We start from the raw sequence: 17,735 nt of genomic DNA on the forward strand, positions 1-17,735 counted from the left end.
GTCAGAATGGAACTGTAGGACAGGCAGCTGGTGTTAGAGAATGGTGTCGGAAAAGGAGACAAGCCTCCAGCAGGTCAGGGAGGTGGCAGCAGGCAGCATGAACAGGTAGCTCAGGCTCCCATGCAGTTCTCCAGCTCTGCTGTCCCCCTGCATCTATTCATTCATATTCTGCATATGAATTGCTTTTCTGCCCAACACTCATTTGCAGACTTCCCAAATTCCTAATTCATCATCGCTTCTAACCAGAAAAACTCTTCTGACAGTAAGTGTGGCTCTAAGCATGTGGTTGTGCGATGCCCTCATCTTACCCCAAACTCCTGTCAGTCAGAAGTAGCTCGCTTAGTGGATGGTGGAAAGGCCTCCCGAAGGCTCAACGATGATGCCAGATTGGAGACAATATCATCAGTATGGAGTGCTGTGATACAGGATGTGGTATGGGCTTCGACTGAACAATACCTAGTGCTACTTCTCCCATAGCCAGCATATGCTGGCTTGGAAACCTAAGGGCTGCAGATACGAATGGCCCCTCTTCCTGTTATGCCGGGTAACCCCAGAAGGAATTTTTGCTTCTCATCTTGTAACTCTGAACTCTGCTGTCCCAAGGGAGGACTGCTGCTACCAGATACAAGGGTGATATTTTGAACTTTGAACTAGCAGTTGAGACTGCTGCCTAAGCCAACACCCAGGGATGGCGTTACTGTACTAGCTGGTGCTACTGATCCCAATTTTTGAGTGAAACTGGGTGGCTTATACACAAAACAGGAACATCTCTATCTGCAATCTAGTGTCTTCACTGGCACCTTTTGGTACTGAGGACTTTTGGCTCAGTGCAACCTCCACCTCCCGGGTTCAAGTGATTCTCCTGCCTCAGCCTCCCAAGTAGTCACACCCGGCTGATTTTTATTTTTAGTAGAGATGGGGTTTCGCCATGTTGGTTACGCTGGTCTCAAACTCCTGACCTTGTGATCTGGCTGCCTCGACCTCCCAAAGTGCTGGGATTACAGGTGCTCGAGCCACCGTGCCTGGCCAACAGCTTCTTGGCTTCTTTAACCTACAACAGGTTCCTCACATTCACATCCCATTGTCTCTTTGATGAGACAAGGGCAGTTAACTGTAGAATAGCCCATGTTCATCTTTTTCCTCATAGTTTCATTTATTTCTCCTTCAATAAACTGGAAGTTAGGGCAGGGCACAGTGTCTTGAGCCTATATTCCCAGCACCTTGGGGGGCCGAGGCGGGAGGATCACCTGAAGCTAGGGGTTCAAGACCAGTGTGGGCAACAGAGTGAGAACCCATCTCGCCTTAAAAAAAAAAAAAAAAAAAAAAAAAAATTAGCTGAATGTGGCAGTGTGTGCCTGTAGTCCCAGCTACTCAGGAGGCAGAGGCAGTAGGATTGCTTGAGCCAGGAGCTTGAGACTAGGCCGGGAAACAAAGTGAAACCTTGTCTCTAAAAGAAATACAAAAATTTAGTGCCAGGTGTGGTGGTGCACATCTGTAGTCCCAACTACTTGGGAGGTGAAGCAGGAGGATCGTTTGGGCTCTTCGGTAGGTCAAGGCTGCAGTGAGTTGTGATTGCACCACTGCACTCCAGCCTGGGTGACAGAGTGAGACCTTGTCTCCAAAAATAAAAAAATTATACACCTAGTACATTTTTGGGTAAAAGGTCCTTGGCTAGATATTACTAGTCTAAGCGAGTATGAATGAAACATAAAAAAGCACAGCCAGCCGGGCGTGGTGGCTCACGCCTGTAATCCCAACACTTACCTTGAGAGGCCGAGGGGGATGGATCATTTGAGGTCAGGAATTCGAAACCAGCCTGGCCAACATGGTGAAACTGTCTCTTCTAAAAATACAAAAATTAGCGGGGTATGGTGGTGGGTGCCTGTAATCCCAGCTACTCAGGAGGCTGAGGCAAGAGAGTTGCTTGAGCCCGGGAGGTGGAGGTTGCAGTGAGCCAAGACTGCACCATTGCACTCCAGCCTGGGAGACAGAGTGAGACTCCCAACTCAAAAAAAAAAGCATGGCATGGCCATGAGAGGTGGATACATAGTGGCAGCATCTTTAAAAAAATAAGAAACCAATTAAGAGTAAACAACAGTCAAGTGGCTATTCAAGAATGCTCTGAGTTCCACTGAAACTTTTTGACTTCTATGAGTTTGACATAAACTCTCTGCTCAATTTTTTAGTCAGTGAGAAGGGCAAACCGATAAAATGGATAAAATGGAAAAAACGTAAGGGCTATTCACAAACAAAACAGTGATTACATTTTATTCCTTTTGAGTTGTTTTGTTTTATTTTAAATGAAGTTTCCATCTGTGCACGTTAAGAAAATAAACAAAACAACAGGAAGCCATTTTCTGTGTATCCTTGGAGGCAGGAAGGATGGATCTGCCCATAGGCACACAACAGCACACAGCCAGGGCTCACGGGAGTGAGTACCTGTCACCTCACGAAGGTCACGGGCCTAAAACATACAGAGGCTCCATAGAAAATGCTCCATCTGGCTTTGCAGTCATGCATAAAGGTGAGGACACTAAACTGAAGGCAGCTGGGGGCTGCTGTCACTGCACGTGAAGAGTAGTGCCCATGCTGTCCCACGAGCTAGGGAAAAACAAATCTTTTCCTCAAATAGAACTGTCGCAGGTAAGAGCCATGGCATTTTATTCACTGTTTAATCTTCTGGTGGCAGGATTTCTTTGAAGGAGAATCTGCATATAAATAAAAATGAGGCAAATTGGTTACAAGGCTTCACAGATTTTTTGAAAAAGAATTTAATAATTTTGAAACTATCACTGAATTCACGTCAATTTTGGTAAAAATGTGAATTCTAATATACAGTGGTTTAAATTATGATATTTAAGAAACACCGAACAAATTATATCCTGGTCGAAATATAATCTTTACGTTCGCTATCAATGTAAGCGAAAGGACAAAAAAGTCCAGACGGTGATTAAGTCAAACTGACCCCAGCACGTATCGCTGAGTACATCGGCTTAGACGTCTGCGAGAATCTTCACTTACAACCTCTATGCTAATGCTATTAGTGACACTGATTGTTCAGACTGAAACTTTAGTTACTAAGCTGAATACCAGCCATCTTTTGACGGACCCTGCCTTTCCAGGGTACCGTGATAACCAGCTTAATAAATACTCAGCGAGGACTTGCATTACCTGGTAGAGCCCCTCCCAGTCTTTGCTGGATCACTTCTAAATGGTGAATATACTCTGTCAAGGAATGTTCTGGATCTTGAGAAGCAGTCAGGGATCTTTCTAATCTTGAATTTGGGGATGGAGTGGCTCTTCAAACCAATTAGCACACCAAGAGAAGAAAAAAAAAAGTTGAGTTTGACAGACGGAGCCAGGGTGAGGGAAAGGCGCCAGCCCCGCCAACCAGACCCATGGGAATGGGTGACTCCAGGGCCGTTTCCTGCCAATCCTTCCTTATAAAAGTGTCACAGAGTGCTTTAACAGCTTCTGTGCAATGTTCCAGAGCTGAGTAAAGATGACTGTGTATTACTTTGTTTGCTAAATCTTCGATAATGTATCTATTACCCAACCTGGATTCTGCACCAGGTCTCACCTGCCTTTCCTGATCTTCCCAAACTGTTGGTCAGGGTGATACCTGCCCTGCTCAGTCCTCACCTCAGCTGTCCTTCCTCCTAGCCTTCCACCAGGCCCAGGGAGCACCAGGAGTATCCCTTTTCCCTCTCCACCCAGAGCTTCCAAGTATCTTCAGGGCAGGGAACACACCTTCTTCACCTGGGCACATCCCTCACAAAAGGGGCCCTTGGCCACCATTTACTCTTTCACTAAAGATCGCAGGACCAGGCTCTGGGGCACCACAGCCACCAGAGAAGCTAGGCCCTCCCCCAAAATGGGGCTGGACTTCCAGGCCCCCATGGACTCATGCTGGAGAGTTTCCTGCCTTGCCCTGGGCTGGGCCGAAGCCAGAACTAAAAATGCATTTCTCTGAGGCCCTATGGTAGGCTGGAGGGAGAGCCCTGGCAGGAGACAGGGCCTGAAGACGTCACACTGACCTTCCCCCAATGTGTGGGGAGGCTGCTGCTGCCAGTCCGTGGCCTCTGGCGGGGTCCCTGGTGTGGCCTGAGGGCACATCCCGGGTGGGGGGGGACTCTCTGGTTCTGGGTGGAGACTGCGGCCGTCGCACTTGGGGCCCTTCCCCATAATTAGTTCACAATAAAGGGATTAGGAAAAGAAATGAGTGCATTTTAGTAAAGGCCCCTCTATCAAAATTTTAAATGTATAAGCTTTTAAGAGTCTGTATGGCAATTTTAAGACATTTTTAGGCCGGGCGCGGTGGCTCACGCCTGTCATCCCAGCACTTTGGGAGGCCGAGGCAGGCGGATCACGAGGTCAGGAGATCGAGACCATCCTGGCGAACACGGTGAAACCCCGTCTCTACTGAAAATACAAAAAATTAGCCGGGCAAGGTGGCGGGCGCCTGTAGTCCCAGCTTCTAGGGAGGTTGAGGCAGGAAGAATGGCCTTGAACCTGGGAGCGGCAGAGCTGCAGTGAGCAGAGAATCGCGCCACCTGCACTGCCCGGCCAGCCCTGGGCGACAGAGCCGAGACCTCTGTCCAAAAAAAAAAAAAAAAAAAAAAAGACATTTTTTAAAGTACTCGAGTTACAGTATCTCTTTAAAAGCTCTGGAAGAAACCTGAGCTTTGATTATCTGCATCCGCGGGGGCAGCCCATCTCCGGGGGGGGTCTCAAGACCTGGGTGGGGGTCCCGCCTCTATCAGCTCTGAGGAGCTGGCTCAGGAGGGAGGGGCAGGAACCCTGGAGACCACCAGGTATGACTCAGAAGGGCAAACTTTCCTGATGGCTGAATCAAAGTATTTTAATTTCAAGAAGCAACTATTAAAATGTGGAGTCGACACTGACATAGCTGCCAGGCACAGTGCTCACGCCTATAGTCCCAGGTACTGGGGAGGCTGACACAGGAGGATGGCTTGAGCCCAGGAGTTCAAGGCTGCAGTGAGCTGTGACTGTGCCACTGCACTCGAGCCTGGATAATAGAGTAAGCCCCTGTCTCTAAAAACAACAACTTGGTAAGGCACTTCTAGGAATGCCCAGTTATGGTGCTGGTTGGCAGTGGCTCAGGCAGCCTAAGCCCCATAGGCCCGGAGCCGCACGCCCACCCCCTGCCACTCTGGGACAAGAGCCCCTGGAAATGCCCTGCTTTGGCGCCGGCTCCTTCAGTGCTAAGTGCAGCCAGCTGTGCTCTCTGCTATGGGGGGCAATGGCACGGCAGAGAACTCCTGAGACAAAGATGTGAGTGAGCCAGAAATAAGCATGATGCTCTACAAGGAAAGAGATGTGAAGTGAGTTTCAGTTGATCTGGAGAATAAAAAAGACCATTTTGCTAAACACTATTAAAGAATCAATATATTGAGCATCTCAGCGTTTCCCATCGCCATACGCCCCTGTGAACTGTGCTCATAGCTAACGTGAGCTCTGACCTCCCAGCGCTGGGCGCATCCTCCCTCTGGACGACTGCCCTGACGGAATTCACGGATTTTCTTACTGTGCTTTATTACATCCCCATCAACACTGAAAAATGACCCAAAAGTGAATGAAAAAGCTACAAACAGTAGGAAGAAAGGTTTGTGAGTACAGTGGCCAGCGGCAGCTGGAGTCCCACCTGGGCGAGGGACTTTGCCTTGTGCCAGAGCTCCTTTCCGATCTACTTCTTGCCATTTCTTAACCAAAAAACGTAATCTACAAAAAAAAGAGACAAGACACACTTAAAAGTCTGGCAAAACAGGAAGGGAAAGAGCAACGAAAACCCCACTGGAATCAAACAAGCAGAATGGGGGCCTCGCCGCCCACCGGGACCAGGACGTCAAGGTGGGCCAGTCTGTTGACTTGGGCCTTGCACGCCGGGTGCACACATCCAAAGTGCTCGCAGGGCTGCTGGCGGCGGAGACCTTCCCATGCCCGACCACCTGACAAAGCCTCACTGCAGCCCCACCATGGACCATCCGGCTCCCCAGACACCCGTCATGGCCCAGCTCAGGACGACTCCAGTTCAAAGTCAGCAGGCCACACCAGTGACTCCGAAACACACACCACTCTGGCCTGCTGTGCAGGACCTTCACGTCTTCACCCTGTCACAGATGCCAACGGACAGGCTCAGAACACGGAGACCCCAGCCCTCGCGGGAGTCCATCAGATGGTAAGCACGCAGGGTGCAGGTGACAAGGGCATGCAGGTCAGGGTGCACGGCCCCAGACGTCCTGCTAGGATGGCCTTCGGGACAAGCATCATGCCTGCAGCTTCCCTCCTTTGAGGCACAGCAGACACTGCCGATTCCTCCATGAGACCCGTGAAGGCCCCTTGGTGGCAGCTACCCTAGGCAGTGCTCTCACAGGTACACAGAGACTGCTCCTGTCTGGGACACTGCTGCCTTCAAATGATCCTCCTCGACAGGAAGACCCTGGAGGTAGGATTTGGGTCCGCTTACCTCCCCCATCTAGTGCCTAAAATGCTTCTTCATGCAGGGTGTTCTCCCCACAAACACAGGATGGACAGATGGGTGGATGAAAGGATGGACAGTGAAGACCTACGGTCAGGGGAGCTCAGAGCCGAGGAGACAAAAGTGCCCCAGGACCAGAGAAGCTGAGAGCACAGCACCCCAGGAGGCCTCGCCTGCACCCCACTTCAGCCCGGCCCGCAGCTGTGATGACTGAACTGGCTTGGCGCCTGGTCTCTGAAAGGAACAGGACTCCTAGCTACTCTCTGCTGCATCTGCTCCTCCAGACAGGCCTGTGTGTGGCCTTAGGGAACACTGTGGCATCAGGGAGCAGGCACAGCCGCACAACGTTTAGGGGGAAAAGCAGTTTTTGAAATTCAGCACATTCTAAAACTATGAAATGGAAAAAACTTTGTGGCACGAAACCCATTAAAAGTCAAGATGTTCCTCTGTAATACAAAAGTGCCCTTAAATCTTTAGTTTCAGAAGGTGACGCTTCATACACATGACTTCCTGAAGACAAGTTCATCATCGGTATTTTTCTCTAAGGCCTCAAATGCCATTCATCTTTAAAAAGAGAACATATTATAGAGCTTCAAGGAATAAGATCACCAAAAAACCATGCAGTGTGCTGCCCGTTCACGGGGACAGACGCGGACGTGCTGATTGGATGTCACGGCATTTACCTCAATACGGCAATAACCACCCTGACGGCCGTGCGGAACCGTGTGAAAGGACGAGATGTGGTTTTCCGCTCTGCTTTGGAAGGAAATACTCCCAAATGGGCAATCATGGAGAGTGTTTCTTGTTCAGAATCCTGGAATCCACCAATCAACAGCAAAAGATACTTCTTTTGATAAATCAGAGCTTTTCTAAAGCTCTCTGCTCTCAAATAATGTAGGTACAATTTTTCCATCTAAAAGAAAAAAAACAGTAAGATTTTACCATAGGAAACGACAACTGTCTTGCTGACAACGCACATTGACACCATCGCGCTCTCCAAAGAGCCAGACTGTTTTTTCTCAGCAAATCATCACAGAGGCCATCGGCCTTGCAACAGTATCTGTGGCCAGAAACAACGTTGCTGTTCTATTCAAAGACCAATTTGTGTTTGTCAGACAAGATCTAGAACCATAAGGTTCTCTCCACAGCGTCATCAAATGAGCCCCTAGGAAGGCTTCTTGAATTTAACCCCTTGGGTAAGGTCCAAATTGGGCATGGGGTGGACGTCACAGGGTGGGGGCTGTGCCACCAGGAGACTCTAGCAGAGCGTGGGCCATATCCTGGCAAGTCCCTGGGCGAGGCCTCCCTCAGGCTGCAGAGGCCGCCATTTGCTGACTTGTCAAAGACTTCCACGTTCCACACTTAACAAGCATAGAAACTCAGTACGTGTGCACAACTAAACCAAAATTCAAGCTGAAGTTTATTCTGTGAACTTCCTTTCTTTTAGTGATGGGACTGCTACACCCGGCAGACGAGAACCTTGTGGTCCCCAAAATACTTTGCCTGCAATTTACAAACCCAGGACTTAAAAAAGCACCAAAGTTCTATACTCGTGGCACTGTTCCTACCTTGACGTTGCTGGGGTGTGCTTCCTCGCTGGCAGCCGGTGGAAGCCGGCTGGGGTCTGGGCGCCTCAGGGAACTCTGTGGAGCCGTTTCGTCTGGCTTCCAAGCAGCCCTTTCCAACTTCTGTAAGGAAGCACAGCCCACGCTGTCTACAGAGCTGCTCGTCAACAAGAGCATCTTACAGAAGCAGCCGGGAGCAGGTTAGGGAGAATGCCGTGTGCAGGGAGGCCAGGCTGACCACACCACGCCTGGGCCCTCCTCATCTTCAGCACCCCCTCAGCAGGGCCTAGGTTATGCCGTGCTGTGATCAGTCAAAGAATTAACATGGAGTAATTACGACATGCCACTTGCTGAAGTATGACTGCAAAAAAGGTACATTTTAGTAGAAACAGAAAACTAATTATTTGTAAAATCACCCCAAATTCAAAGCTTTAAGCCTTCAACACTCTCATATTCTCTGGTCCTAGAAATGCCAACCACTGATAACTACAAACACAGTCAGCTCTCGACAGCTGTGGGTTCCGCATCCATGGATTCAACCAACGGTGGGTGAAAAATATGCAGAAAAAAAGATGTGTCTGCACCAAACACATACACTTCTTTTCTTGCCCCTACACTCTAAACAATACAGGATAACAACTATTTACAACAACTATTTACATGGCCTGGCCTCTTGTGGGGTGGAGCTGCTCTGGACCATGGCGGGTTAGGCTGAGGCAGGTGAGAGTTAAGCACACCGAATCAAGTGTTGCAGGTCATCTTAGAGATGACTTAAGAGTATCCAGGAGGACGTGCACAGATTGCTGCTAACACCACCTCAGGCCAGGAGGATCCCTGAGCCTGGGAGATCAAGGCTGCAGTGAGCTGTGACTGCTCCACCGCACTCCAGCCTGGGAGATAGAGCAAGGCCCTGTCTCAGAAAAAACCCAGAAAGTGAAAGAAGCCAGCTGAAGAGGCCCCAGATGCTCTGGTTCCACTGACACACCCTTCTGGGAAAGAGCCAGGGCCTGCGGCAGGCGGGGGTGCCTGCTGCTCTTTTGAGGGGGCCATTGCTGTGTGTTCTATGAATGGTGGTTACTTATGAAGGTTACAGGGATATGTGCGTGTGTGAACTTGTATGACGCTACACCAGGAAAGGGCAAATTTTACTGTATGTAAATGTAAAAATAATTTTTTTAGAAGTTATAAAAAAGCAAATCACAAACAAAACAGCCTAAATACAAAAGAAAAAAAAAACCAGGCATTCCAGAAGATAACTCTATCCAACTATACCATTAAGAAAATTGCAAGTCACTTTAGGCCGGGCACGGTGGCTCATGTCTGTAATCCCAGCACTTTGGGAGGCCGAGGCGGGCAGAATCACCTGAGGTCTGGATTTTGAGACCAGCCTTTGCCAACATGGCAAAACCCCATCTCTACTAAAAATATAAAAATTAGCCATGTGTGCTGGCAGGCACTTGTAATCTCAGCTACTAGGGAGGCTGACACAGGAGAATTGCTTGAACCTGGGAGGTGGAGGTTGCACTGAGCCAAGATCACACCACTGCACTCTAGCCTGGCAACAGAGCAAGACTCCGTCTCAAAAAAAAAAAAAAAAAAAAAGTCACTTTAAATAAAACTCTAAATTCAATCAGATTATAATATTCGTAGTCAAAATACTCTTTTATGAACATGCACCAAACATCCAGTAGTGGTCAGGGTCAGTGAGGATGCTGTCTGTGGTGAAGCTGGAAGTCGGCTGAGATGTTCAAACATCCCACAACATCTAGCAAGGCTTCAGACAGAGGCAACGGAGCCTGGCGGTTAGGGAGAAGCTGACGCCCACATCCCCAGTTCCCTAAAGGGAGCCTGGCCTCTGGTGGGGTAGAGCTGCTCTGGACCATGGCGGATTAGGCTGAGGCAGGTGAGGGTTAAGCACAGACACGTACGCTCGGGCTGCAGCCTTTCTGCAGATGGTGCTTCAGCATCTTCTCAAGCTTCGACACGGCCCTGCTCAGCTCCAGCTTCTCCCGGGTCACCGTGCTGAGGGCTTTCGTGAGGGAAACATTGTCTTTCAGCAGGATGTCCACAAACTGGAGTTGCAGCTCTGCTGCCATTTTTTTCTTGGAGAAAAATAAATAAATTTGTAAGAATTTGTTGTTAAAGGGCATGCACATTATTTGTGTTTTTTTGTCAACAGTTATTTTTAGGGATTGTAATTAATGTGTCTGGGGTTCAATAAGAAGCTTGTGGGGCTGGCAGAAAATTGTAAAAGTCATAGAATCACAGACTTTGCACAAAACTGGCTTGTATGAACAATGCACGCCTGTCACAAAGCATAGCCCGTTTGGTTGTTCTCACAGCACTGTAATTAACAGGTGGCTGGATCATTGTTAGTTCATCCCAAGGGGGCGGATGTGAAGCCCCTCAAAACAGGTTTCTTACTTCTCCCATCAAAAGGACGTTCAGCCTACGGAGGGTGGGCACACTGGAAGGTCACCAGGGCCCAATGCAGGGGCAGGGTGCACGCCACCCACAACGACGCTCAGCTGGCGGGGCCGGAGGGTAAGTGGTGCAGCTCCCTTGCACCTCACATGCGTGGGTTCCACGATAAAAGTCATGATTTCATAAACGCCACAGAACCCGCATCAGGAACTGATACCAGCAGCCAGATTCCCACCTTCTTCAGAGGCAGCTCACGGCGAGCTCAGACTTTCCAAGGAGGACTTGGGTTTTTGTTTCCAGCAAAGGCCATCAACACAAACACAAAGCCAGCAGGCGGGGCCAGGTGGAGGTGAACACCAGCCCAGCACCAGAGCAAAACCACAGCCCCTCCTGACCGCAGCCCGCGGTGTGTTCGGGTCACGCACAGTGAGCAGCACTGAGGGGCGTCCACACAGTCACGCAGCATTCCATGGGCAGCAGGGCTCAGCCCCCGAAGACCACAGAAGTGCCCCAGGACATGGAGGACATCCGTCCCCACTCGGCCCACAGGGTCGACGCCACCCACTCACCCAGATAGCAACCATGAATTTAGAGAAGACAGCAAGGGAGGAAGAACAACTGGGGGCATGAAAAAGAAACCACAGAGCTGCCGAGAGGGCCCCTCTGGGGGAGGAGCCGGGGCAGGGACCTGGGGGCGCTCACCCCTTACCTGGGAGGAGGTGGGCCTGCTCAAGTCAGACTTCAGCTCCTCCAACGTGTGCAGTAACGACACCACTGCTTTCTCATTGGATGATGTCCAATCATTAACTGTCCTGTAAAAATAAATGGGCACTTAAAGGTTCATATGCACTCCAAGTGACCATTATCCAAAACTAAACAAGAACTCTTGGCTCAAGAGAAACAAGGAGAAGACAGGTTCCTGAAGAGCCTGTACGTCAATCACTTCATCTATGAGGCAGAGGCAGAGCCAGAGGCCCGGGGGGGAACAGGCCTGTGGGTGGACGCTTCTGCAGAGCTCACAAACCTCCAGCCGGGAGACTCGCCACTGAGTACGGGAAGCCGCTGCCTGCCAGGCCCTGCGGCTTTCCTCCGGAATTAATGATTTAAGATGCTGTCCTAAGGGAAATCATGCTGCTCTATACATTAAGTCCAAGTATAGAAAGGAGAACTGTATTTGCTGATCTGTGTATAGGGAAAAAGATGAACATTAGCATTACTCTTTCTGCCCATATGAAATATCACGATCGTCATCCTGGGTGTGAGTGGCCTTGAGTGACACTGGGCAGTGCCAGCCGGGGGGGGGCACAGGAGGCTCCAAACCCGACCCTGTGGGTGGTGAGCAACTGCACAGTGTAAAAAGAACCAAGCCAACTCTCAAAGAAACATGGACGCCCCACATCAGGCATAGTTTGAATCACAGAATTTTTTCTCTAACTTAGAATATGAACATGCCGGCCGGGCGTGGTGGCTCAAACCTGTAATCCCAGCACTTTGGGAGGCCGAGACGGGCGGATCACGAGGTCAGGAGATCGAGACCATCCTGGCTAACACGGTGAAACCCAGTCTCTACCAAAAAAATACAAAAATCCAGCCGGGCGAGGTGGTGGGCGCCTGTAGTCCTAGCTACTCCGGAGGCTGAGGCAGGAGAATGGCGTAAACCCAGGAGGCGGAGCTTGCAGTGAGCTGAGATCCGGCCACTGCACTCCAGCCCCGGCGATAGAGGGAGACTCCGTCTCAGAAAAAAAAAAAAGAATATGAACATGCCATCCTGCCAATTTGGAATCCCTCAGGAAAAGTCCCAGGAAGAGGACCACAGCGTTAAGTATCAAGAAGCAGGGGCCTCACACCAGATGCACCCAAGCCCTCGGGAGGGGTCTCTGACAGAGGCGTGGCTGCAAGGGACCAGCAAGCGCCAGGTGGCGCGGGTGCACACCTGTCCACGGCCTGGCTGGCGAAGCTGGTGAGAAGCCCGGCAGCACAGAGCAGCCGCTGCCTCATCGCCTCCAGCTCTCGTTGCTGTTCCCGGAGGTGGTCCGCATCCGAGCCAGCAGCCCTGCGGGCAGAACCCAGGTGGAGGCGGCTGCCGGGCACCTCGTCCTTCAACTCCAGGTCTCTCACCGTCCGCTGAAGCTGCTTGATCTTATGCAAGTCACGCTGACGCTGCAGTTCTAATTCTCGCTGTTGTTAGCAGAAAAAAGAGAAGACGTTCACATCAGTGTCCAAAAACAAAACTGCTGGCCGGGCGCGGTGGCTCACGCTTGCAATCCCAGCACTTTGGGAGGCCAAGATGGGTGGATCACGAGGTCAGGAGATTGAGACCATCCTGGCTAACACAGTTAAACCCCGTCTCTACTAAAAATACAAAAAATTAGCTGGGCGTGGCAGTGGGCGCCTGTAGTCCCAGCTACTTGGGAGGCTGAGGCAGGAGAATGGCGTGAACCCGGGAGGTGGAACTTGCAGTGAGCCAAGATCGCACCACTGCACTCCAGCCTGGGCAACAGAGCAAGACTCCATCTCAAAAAAATAAATAAATAAATAAAAAGATGCCAGTGGGGCATGGTGGCTCATGCCTGTAATCCCAGCACTTTGGGAGGCTGTGGCGAGTAGATCACCTGAGGTCAGGAGTTCAAGACCAGGCTGGCCAACATGGGGAAACTTCATCTCTACTAAAAATATAAAAATTAGCCAGGCGTGGTGGCGTGCACCTGTAATCCCAGCTACTCGGGAGGCTGAGGCAGGAGAATCGCTTGAACCTGGAATGTAGAGGTTACAGTGAGCCGAGATTGCACCACTGCACTCCAGCCTGGCGACAGAGTGAGACTCCAGCTCCAAAAAAAACCTTCCAAGCAAAAGCCCAAAACACACAGCCGTGCCGGGCACGATGGCTCACGCCTGTAATCCCAGCACTTTGGGAGGCAGAGGCGGGTGGATCACGAGGTCAGGAGATCAAGACCAACCTGGCTAACATGGTGAAATCCCGTCTCTACTAAAAATACAAAAAATTAGCCGGGCGTGGTGGTGCGCACCTGTAGTCCCAGCTACTCGGAGGCTGAGGCAGGAGAATGGCGTGAACCCGGGAGGCGGAGCTTGCAGTGAGCTAAGATCGCACCACTGCACTCCAGCCTGGGCGACAAAGTGAGACTCCGTCTCAAAAAAAAAAAAAAAAAACACAACACACACAGTCGCGTTACAGGGGAGGCCCCTCACAGGCCAGAAACAGGCCCTCACGCAGGCGGCCTCTGTGGTCCTGCACTGGGACCCACGGCCTAATGCACTACACACCCTCGTGCTGTGCTGCTCTGTGTGCCTCCAGCACGGAGGCAACTGAATCACGCCCCAGAGTGATTCAGTGGTAAGCGTTTTCACTGTCGTTTTTAGAACCATCAGGCCAAGGGCAAGCATACGGGGTCCAAAGGAGAGGAGCCTGAGAAGCTGAAATAGACAGGATGACGCTTCCCGGTCCCCTGGCCCCACTCATCCACATATGTACATGTCACGTCCAGACGTCCAGACCAACACAGACACGGACAGGCACATTTGTGCATGTGAATGTGCACACACCATGAGCCTGAGTGCAGCGCTGGGGCTGAGCCTGGGTGGCCACGTGGGCCTGAGCTCCTAAGCCAGATCTCAAGGAGCAGCAGCCTTCCCTTCTGCAGGATGGGGGCACGGGCCATGTCCGGTGCCGGGAGAAGCATGTCAGCAAGCGCCTGAGCGCCTGCCCAGAGCACAACTCCCGCCAGGCGCAGGAGGCCTATTGCACGACGGGGCAAGGAGGGATGAAGCAGCCTTGGAAGGGCCTCGGGTTCCCAGTAGCGCTGTTGGGGCTTCCTTGTGTCCCAGTAGCGCTGTTGGGGCTTCCTTGTGACAAAACAAAGACAGATCCGGCGGGAAGAGGCCCAAGATGCACACAGAGGTGCTCGCCGCGTCAGGGAGGGAACCCCAGCACCGAGCTGAGGCCGCCCCAGCCCAGAGGACCCACAGCTGAGCCTGCGCTGTGTGGCACCAGCGTCCCTGCCACTGCGGTGACCAGGATTCAGCTCAGACTCAACCCTCCTGGCAGCACCTCACTCGACGCTCGGGCCTCTTAAACGGGAATGATTATCTTTTCTATTTTCTAGTAAGGAAAGTAAGATAGAGAGGAACTAATGAGATTGTATTTAGAAAAGATGGAATTGTCTCTGGCATGCCACTATCTTGGGAGGCTTCCACGGCTACAGCTAGAAAAGGATTCTATAATCCAGATCAAATTCACTGTCCTCAGTAAAAATCACTCTGGAGGCCGGGCCCGGTGGCTCACGCCTGTAATCCCAACACTTTGGAAGGCCGAGGCGGGCGGATCACGAGGTCAGGAATTCAAGACCAGCCTGACCAACATGGGGAAACCCCGTCTCTACTAAAAATACAAAAATTAGCAGGGCGTGGCGGCGGGCACCTGTAATCCCAGCTACTCAGGAGGCTGAGGCAGGAGAATCACTTGAACCCGGGAGGTGGAGGTTGCAGTGAGCCGAGATCGTGCCATTGCACTCAGAGCAAGACTCTGCCTCAAAAACAACAACAACAACAACAACAACAACAAACCCACAAACACTCTGGAAGGGCCACCTCACTCAAAATACAGGTCAAGGTGCATCCTAAAGGCAAGTTACTAATGCGACTTAGAAAACATTTTCTAAGCACTCGTGTTACTATTCTTTTTAACAAATAATCAAAATTAAATAAAAAGTTTTGGCTGGAAACTTCAGGCATGGTTTCAGAAAGTTCTCAAAAAGTAAAGACTCCTTTAAGCATTTCATGAAAGGTAGAGCCCTAGCCCAGGAGAAAGGCAAACACACACACGACATCTCACCCTCAGTCGGGGTCCTGTGTAGACACCCCTGTCATGCTCAGCCACACTTATCTGTACCACCAAACCACCTCCCTGCTCTCCAAGACTTCTGGAGATAAAAAAACTACGACTATTCCAAAGAGTTTCTTTTTATTTGAGATGGAGTCTTCTCTTGTTGCCCAGGCTGGAGTGCAGTGGCGCAATCCCAGCTCACTGCAACCTCCACCTTTCGGATTCAAGCAATTCTCCTGCCTCAGCCTCCCAAATAGCTGGGATTACAGGTACACACTATCATGCCTAGCTAATTTTTTGTATTTTTAGTAGAAATGGGGCTTTCGCCATGTTGGCCAGGCTGGTCTCGCACCCTGACCTCAAGTAATCCGCCCACCTTGGCCTCCCAAAGTGCTGGGATTACAGGCATCAGTCACCACGCCCGGCCTGCTCTCATCACTTCTATTCAACATTGTTGAGTTTGTGCCACTGCAATCCAGCCTGAGTGACAGAATGAGACTCGGTCTCAAAAAATAAGTAAATAAATGTAACGAAAGTATAAAACTCATATTTTGAAAGCAATGAAACACTACTGAAATAAACTAAGGAAGCCCTAAGTAAGCAGCTGAGTGCGGTAGCTCACGCCTGTAATCCCAGCAGCTTGAGAGGCCGGGGTGGGCGGATCACCCAAGGTTAGGAGTTTGAGACCAGCCTGGCGAACATGGAAAACCCTCTCTACTAAAAATCCAAAAATTAGCCAGGCGTGGTGGTGTGTGCCTGCAGTCCTAGCGACACGGGAGGCTGAGGCAGAAGAATCACTTGAACCCAGGAGGCGGCGATTGCAGTGAGCTGAGATCACACCACTGCACTCCAGTCTGGGTGACAGAGCCAGACCCTATCTCAAAAAAAAAAACCTAATTAAATGGAGAGACACATTCTGTAATCCTGGAGCAGAAGACCTCATACTGTCCAGATGACAATACTATCCAGAGCGATCAGCACATTTAATGCAGTCCCTAAGAAAATCCCAATGGCAGGTTCTACAGAAATACGAACACCAATCCGCAAATTCCTGTGGAATAGCAAGAAGCCCCACAGAGCTGAAACTACCTTGAAAAGGAAGAACGAAGTTGGAGGAATCACACTTCCTGATTTCAATACTTTCCAGAAAGCTACAGTGACAGCAGTGTGGTGCCAGCGTCGGGGCACACAGGCCAGGGCAGACCAGAGGGCCAGACATCCATCTCACGTCCCCCACGTGAACCACCCTAACTCCAATTGCTTATCGTTTCTAGATGCGGACGCCCCGCCAGCAGGCGGCTCTCACCAGCTTCTCCTTGTCTCTCTGCCACTTCCTCCACCGCTCCGCAGCCGCTGGGCTCTGCCCGGCCTTCGCGCTCCTCCTCGCAGCCTTGCGTCCTTCCTGCTCTTTCAAGCGTGGGTGTGACTGCTCTAATTCTGCCTGCAACCACGCTGGCTTCTCCCTCTCTCTCTCCAGAGAGCATCTCAGCTCTCGTTTTTGGGTGTGCAGGGCGTCCACCGTCGACTTCAGGGTGGCACTTACCTCCTTCTCTCTCCTGAGCGCCTCACAGTGCTCCTGAGCCTCAGCTTCAAGCTGCTGCTGAGAACGCAGGGCTTGCTGCTGCACCTTTTCAAGCATCGCCTGCAAGTCCGCCACCCGGGACTTCTCGTCCTTCAGCTTCCGCAGCAGAGCGTGATGGGCCTGCGCGTCCTGGTGCACGCAAGCCTCCTGTGTCCTCTGGCTCAGCTGCTCGGTCAGGAGCCGCTCGTGCCGCAAGGCCTCTGACAGCTCCAGGGTGCGGCTCTTCTCAGCCGCAAGGTCCTTCTGGAGCTCGCCGAACTGGCTCCGCTCCTGAGCCAGCAAAGCCTCGCAGCGTGAGTGCTCGATGCGCAGCTCCTTCTGCAGGTTGTCCTTGGCTGTCTGCTCGTGTTTCAGTGCCACACAGAGTCGACTGCTCTGAGCACGCTGTGTCTCCAGAGACGCCCGCAGCTCCTAGACAGCAAACACACACGATGGAAGACACCGAATCAAGCGGAAAAGTGTCTACATGGTTTTCCTGTCCACATTTGTTTATATACTTCAGCTCAGCAGTTATACCTTTTGAAATGCACCCTATTGGCCGGGCGCGGTGGCTCAAGCCTGTAATCCCAGCACTTTGGGAGGCCGAGACGGGCGGATCACAAGGTCAGGAGATCGAGACCATCCTGGCTAACACTGTGAAACCCCGTCTCTACCAAAAAATACAAAAAACTAGCCGGGCAAGGTGGCGGGCGCCTGTAGTCCCAGCTACTCGGGAGGCTGAGGCAGGAGAATGGCGTAAACCCGGGAGGCGGAGCTTGCAGTGAGCTGAGATCCGGCCACTGCACTCCAGCCTGGGCGACAGAGCGAGACTCTGTCTCAAAAAAA

At 51.2% G+C, this 17,735-nt stretch overlaps 1 protein-coding gene across 5 annotated transcripts in view; it reads right to left on the reverse strand.

The window, feature by feature from the left end:
- Positions 1–2,239: 2,239 nt before the first annotated feature.
- Positions 2,240–17,735, reverse strand: part of PCNT (pericentrin) — a 122,098-nt gene continuing 106,602 nt past the window's right edge. For 4 of the 5 annotated variants that reach the window (XM_017847273.1, XM_017847270.1, XM_017847269.1 and 1 more), the window contains 10 exons: positions 16,635–17,321; positions 12,422–12,666; positions 11,198–11,300; positions 9,993–10,166; positions 8,068–8,187; positions 7,183–7,412; positions 5,666–5,742; positions 4,038–4,176; positions 3,172–3,299; positions 2,240–2,708 (listed from right to left, as the gene is read on the reverse strand). In XM_017847273.1, coding sequence (XP_017702762.1) covers positions 2,665–2,708; positions 3,172–3,299; positions 4,038–4,176; positions 5,666–5,742; positions 7,183–7,412; positions 8,068–8,187; positions 9,993–10,166; positions 11,198–11,300; positions 12,422–12,666; positions 16,635–17,321 — 1,947 coding nt within the window. In that variant the 3' untranslated portion in view covers positions 2,240–2,664. The remainder of the gene's footprint in view (positions 2,709–3,171; positions 3,300–4,037; positions 4,177–5,665; positions 5,743–7,182; positions 7,413–8,067; positions 8,188–9,992; positions 10,167–11,197; positions 11,301–12,421; positions 12,667–16,634; positions 17,322–17,735) is intronic. The other variant, XM_017847272.1, reaches the window with a different exon arrangement.

This window comes from Rhinopithecus bieti, unplaced genomic scaffold, assembly GCF_001698545.2.
Source record: "Rhinopithecus bieti isolate Rb0 unplaced genomic scaffold, ASM169854v2 scaffold_29990, whole genome shotgun sequence".
NCBI lineage: Eukaryota > Metazoa > Chordata > Mammalia > Primates > Cercopithecidae > Rhinopithecus > Rhinopithecus bieti.